This window comes from Oryzias melastigma, linkage group LG3, assembly GCF_002922805.2.
Source record: "Oryzias melastigma strain HK-1 linkage group LG3, ASM292280v2, whole genome shotgun sequence".
Lineage (NCBI taxonomy): Eukaryota > Metazoa > Chordata > Actinopteri > Beloniformes > Adrianichthyidae > Oryzias > Oryzias melastigma.
The window spans coordinates 23966105-23972104 of record NC_050514.1 but is presented as its reverse complement, the minus strand read 5'-3'; the positions used below and the strand labels follow the sequence as shown (position 1 = coordinate 23972104).

The following is a 6000-nucleotide window of genomic DNA, read 5'->3' as shown; positions in this document are numbered from 1 at the left end:
TATTGCTCAACATAAAGATTATAAAGAAGCGGCGTACTTTATAGCGCAGATGAAGAGTGTCTCTCTGTGCCTTCAAACCAGTAGCGCGTTCTTCCTCCTTCATCAAGTAAATGTGAGAGGGCATCTTCTTCCCGTTTCATCCATAATAAACACCTGCTCTGGATGATAATTACCCTCTGTGATTATGTCCTGCAGGATTTCAGGACTTTTTAAGATGCTTCTAAGTCAGCCGATGCCCTTTCTCCAGGCAGGGGTACGGAGGGGGGTGGGTGGGGGTGGGGTGGTGTCCACACTGCAGCACCTCCTTTGGATGCAAAAGTTTCATACAACCACATTGAGTTGTCTGAGGTTTTGTGACAAACCGGAAGAGTCATGTTGACTGAAAAAAAAAAATCCACAAACACGTGAAATTGCAAATAACGAAACACAAATACGCTGGGGACACTGTGTTTCTTAATTTAAATCATTGTAAATCAAAAACAGACCCAAAAAATGCCTTTTGAAAAAAGGTTAGTTAGTTAGAAAATATGATGGATGGGGAACAAGCTCCCTTCTCGGCTCCATTCTGACGCAGACAAATAGATCCATGTGCGTCTTTGTCTTCCTGACCGGTGCTGTGAGACAACTCAAATATCGTTTGCCATTTTTGTTGCACTGGTAGCCCAATCCTACATTGGGGGTGTGAGGGACTGCAAGAAGGCATGAGAGAAAGCGGGAAGGGGGTTGGGGTTGCTCCATACCAACAATCCCTCCCACCACTACTGAAGCACTGCCACTCTGCAGGAACTATGTCTCAGAAAACAACAGTCCCACAGAGACTGATTTAGGCTAAAAATGCCATAATCATGATTAAAAAACACTCGGAACGTTCTTACTATAGATAAAAAGATGACTATAGTCGGTCTTTTAACTGGACCAAAAATTTATTTAGAGGATTCTGGATGGGGGCTGCACGGTGGCGCAGTGGTTAGCGCTCTTGCCTCACAGCGAGAAGGCCCCGGTTCGACTCCCGGCTGGGACCTTTCTGTGTGGAGTTTGCATGTTCTCCCCGTGCATGCGTGGGTTTTCACCGGGGACTCCGGCTTCCTCCCACCGTCCAAAAACATGCATCATAGGTGAATTGGTGACTCTAAATTGCCCCTAGGTGTGCATGTGAGAGTGAATGGGTGTGTGATTGAGGCCCTGCGACAGACTGGCGACCTGTCCAGGGTGTACCCCGCCTTCGCCCTTCAGTAGCCGGGATAGGCTCCGGCGCCCCGCGACCCCGAAAGGGAAGAAGCGGACAAGAAAATGGATGGATGGATGGATTCTGGATGGCAAAAAATGATCCCTTAACTAATGCAGGCATTAGTTTAGTTTACCCCATCCAAAATAAACTTTTAAAAAGTGGTATTACAGTGGAAATAGGAAAAAAAGAGTTTGTTTGGGTCTTTTCAAAGACAAGTTCAATGAGAGTAATGGGTCAGAAGCATCCTTTAAAGACAACATGTTTACACCTAAGAGACAAATAGACTATATTAGAATACTTTTCTTTGAATTTCGTGAAATCTATTGGCAAAACAACCATTTCATTATAGAATTCAAAACCATTCAAGGTATCTTTAACGCCTTTTGGTTAATTTTTTTTGCTGTGTTACATATCACAACTTCAGTCAAGCTTTAACTGTCTCACATTTGCTCTGGAAGTTCACAGTCGTGTCAGTGATTCAGAGGTATTCAGGCAGGTCATGTGATTTTATATGATTAAGTAAAGAAATGCAAACAATACAATTCTTTTTTAAATTCAGGTAAACAATGTGAGGACAAACAAAAGTCCCTTCTGCAGGAAAGCATGGACGTATGTGCGGGTCGCTTCTGATAAGCTCCAGCGATATGCGTGCCTAACCGTTCAAGTCCCATGATCCTTTGTGCTGCCTCTAAGCCCAACATCCATAATGAAAAACAGACAAGTCTTCCACTGCAGCAACCACAAAAAAAAAAAAAAAACCTTCACTCACTACTCATGAGATTAGCCTGCTCATTAGGAAAAAAGAAAGGAAAAAGAGAGGAGGGAAAGAGGACAAAAGGTGGATGGGGCACTTTAACAGGAAAAGGGCAGGGGTCTTTGCTGGAGAAACAAACCCAGGCTCTTCCTCTTCTTTTGCACAGTATGAACCAAAAATGTAACCTTTCCCAGGTTTCTTGATTTGAAAGTTGGTGAACAAATCCATGAGGGTTTTAATATGAACAGTGTACAGCAGCTCCTGTGCATTCCCTCACAGCTGAACTGAAACAGATAAACGCTGCAGGGAGCCTGGAGCGGGTTTTACAGAGAGACCTGCTGGCTACACAGAGCTGCTCATACAGTAGTAACAGCCACACCACAAGGCTTTCTTGAAAAGCATACAGCGTCCTGTGAAAGCCAAACAGCTTCCCCATTTGGCTCCCATAATAATGCATCAATCACTTATCAAAAGGCTGTCAGCCGAACAAATAAACAAATGCCAGCATTTCATAGATTGTAAAAGCTTTACCCACAGTTATTAGAATAAGGAGCGCTTCAGCCTCGGAGCAGTAATTACATCCGATGATGCAGGAGAGTGCAAAAAGGTCCAGCTTTTAATCAGTGGATTGACCAGGAGAGACATCCAGTTCTTTTTGTCAAACACATCGCTTTCACACAGCTATCAACAAAAAGGTCCACATGAAGCAGGAAAGGAAGAAAAACAACAGGTTTTGGTTGATAAAGAAAGCTACAGTCGACTAGAACCAAACCTGCTTTTTAATACAGACGTTCTCTAAACTGTTCTGTGTAGAATTATGGTTGTGGGCTCACTTTTTGATTTTTGAACATGTTCTTGTGGCATTTTTCTCATGATGGAGGACACATATAAAGACAATTAAGCTTGAAATAGTATTTCTGTGCAATTCTTTTACAATTTTTTGTGAATCCGAGGACAAAATGCTGTTAGAAAAAGCCTGTAGGTGTGACATAGAACCCACGACAGCAAGCCACGAGCTCCCTGAGCTGACGTCTGGCTAAAACTGTACAGCTAGGTCTTTGTTATTGTGCCGGTAATGTTAGGTTGGGGGTGTGAGGGGCTGTAAGCTAGCAGGAGAGTGTATAAACAAATGGATGATGGGAAATCAGGCAGATCAAAATGACAATTCTAAGAAACTATGTACTAGAAAACAAAAAAGGTTTTTTGGCTTCTGCTAAAAACAGCATAATAATTAAAAGATCCCTAAGAATAGATCAAAAAATGATCAAAGTGGGAGTTTAAAGACAAAATATATTACAAAACTATGTTATGTATGAAAAATGTCATGTTAAATATATAGATGCACAACATCCATGCACATCTTTCTTGTCTTTGCCTAATTAAAGACTTGAACATTATTTTTATGCAAATACATATCTCTATTTGTTACTGTATTTTCTTCTCAGATCAGAAGCATCTGAGGTTAAATGTTTTTAGCTTTATGCAGGTTTTCTTGTTTTGGGAAAGCCGATAAACTATCACTTCACAGAAAATGAATTAACCTTCAGACATCAGGTTAAGAGCTTTTTGGTTTTCAGTTTAAATAGTCCTGTACAAGCATAAATAACACTGATGGATTCATAGATATAAAAAAAGAACTAGTGTTTAAAAGTTTCTGTAGTTAAATAAAAATGAACATGATTTACTTATTTTTATTTTTTTTTATTTTTTAGTAAAACTGTTAATGTGGGGTGATTCTACTTAATTCAGGTGTATTTGTTTATTTTTAGCCTGATTTTCAACAAAGTAAAAGTATTTTCATATTTTTCAAAATGTAGCATTTTTCTGAGTGTCATGGGTCCCTAAGTAAAGTCTCACATGTCCCAAAAAGTCTCCAGTTTCATATATATATATATATATATATATATATATATATATATATGTATATATATAATTTTTTAGGAATTTTTTCTTCTCAAATTCCTAACTTTTCTGTCATTTTTTAGCATATGTTTGGAATCTTCGTATGTTTTTTCCACATTGTTACATACATTGAAAACGTCTCTAATTTATCACGTGTTGTCATATTTTGATCGACTTTGTCTGAAAAATACTTTTTATTGGGTATATTATATTGGATAGAATTGGGTAAAAAAGTGATTGTCTTACTTTTAATAGTGAAAGTGTTCTAGGGTTTAAAAAAAATAGAAAAATCACAGAGCAGTTCTATCTGCACCATGCTGTTTGCTCTGATAATCTACTTTATTGGACAAATCTGAACATTTACCTGAAAGACCAAAACAAACGACCCCTGTCTGCCTGAAAACAAGTTTCTTGGTTCGGTAAACAGTTTGGCGTCAATACAAACAGATTTCCATAAGCCTTACTCTGTCCTAAAGTCTTGCTGTACATTGATTTATGGTATTTACATTTCCTGCTGTGCAGTATTTTTATAGAACGCTTGAGGCGGTGGTTCCGCTGAATTTCAACATCTGCAGACAGACAGGCTGAGGAGCCACCAAACTGCCAAACAGCAATTATGAATATTTCCCTCCAGGTCAGAGATGAAAAAGAGTCACCTGGAGCTTTCTTTAGTTTTCTTTATGCTAAAGGCTTTAACTTAAACCTAATAGACCTAGTAGCAGAACTACAACTGTCAAGAAAAAGTCTGAACATGTCTTGCAGCAAGTGAGGAGCTTCATGACATAAATCCTTAAATGTTCAATACAACTTTTTTGTGTTTTGTTTTCCTTTTTTTTTTTAATTGTCCTGTCCAGAATAGGAACAACATAATTGGCAACAAAAATTGCCTCCATCATAATAGAGTTTCATAAATTGGTTCAATTTTCTTTTCTTTTTGAAAAATGGCTAAATGAATATCAAAAATGCTATTGTGTGTGTGTGAAGAAACAATTTTTCACTCACTGTAAGGGAAACTGAGTCGGGGCGTGGCGTCATCCTCACTAGCATCCACTGATTGGAGGCAGCAGTCCAGCAGCAGAGCAGCAGCCAGAAGACAGTGGATGGTCACAGCCAGCGTGCACATGGCTGCTTGATTACAGAGCACGAATGCAGACGTTTTGCTTTAAGATTCTTTGGATTTCATTAAGCTCCTCTTGGCTGCACAAAGCTTTAGTCTTTCCCTCCCATCCTCCTGCAGACTTGAGGAGAGGCTGAACTCGTCCTTGACTGTATTCTTGTACTCCCAGTGGTCTTTCCACGTGGTGAGCAGACTCTTCAGACGGAGTGGAGGAATCCCTTCTGTATTAACGGCTGCTTCTCTGCATGCACTTGTAGGGCGCGGTGATTGGTCCCCCTTAAGCTTTGGTGAGTGGCCACTTAGTAAAAGTCATTTTGGATCTGCGAAGAGAAAAGAGAGAATGAGGCGCTTCATGTCTAATCCAAGAACACGCTTAATAAAAGATTATACATAAAACCAAGCAACAGATCCGTCTCCAATTTTTAGGTTTAACCAAGAACCTCTGAGAGCGGAGAAAAAAAACAGAATTGGATGAAGTTCACTCTGGAATGTGGGATGATTTGAGGAAAACAGTTGATTTATGCAGGAACTATTCTTGAGTCTCGTGTCAAAGTCAAGGCCCGGGGGCCAGATCCGGCCCTCTGGGTAATTATATCAGGCCCTCCAGATCATTTTTATTTTATTGTTATTAATGGCCCGATGTCATCTTACGCTTATTTTTAACTTAATAATTTTGACAAAACATATTTATCAGGAGAGTAAAATATTAAAAGGTTATTTAAGGCTTAAGTTGATTTATTCTGGAAAAAATATTTCTCCCTTTTTATTATTCATAATTATGTTAAAAAGTTACAGTTTTAAAGTTTTAAAATTGGGCACTCTGCTAGCTTTTTGGACTGTTTTTGGCATTTACTAAGATTGTTTAGGCTGTTTTGGATTTTAGCTAATATTGTAGCTAGCTGCTTTAGCTAATTTAGACTTTTTTTTCATTGTTAGGCTAGTTTGTAAATCAGCTAATATTTCAGCTACATGCTAGCTGTTTTGGGTAATTTTTGAAAA

The 6000-nt window shown here is 39.1% G+C and overlaps 1 protein-coding gene across 2 annotated transcripts in view; it reads right to left on the bottom strand.

The window, feature by feature from the left end:
• sema4bb (sema domain, immunoglobulin domain (Ig), transmembrane domain (TM) and short cytoplasmic domain, (semaphorin) 4Bb) overlaps nt 1-6000 on the bottom strand; it is a 68630-nt gene that overhangs the window by 33775 nt on the left and 28855 nt on the right. For both annotated transcript variants that reach the window (XM_024295666.2, XM_024295665.2), the window contains exon 2: nt 4887-5321. In XM_024295666.2, the coding sequence (XP_024151434.1) occupies nt 4887-5007 (121 nt within the window). In that variant the 5' untranslated portion in view covers nt 5008-5321. The remainder of the gene's footprint in view (nt 1-4886; nt 5322-6000) is intronic.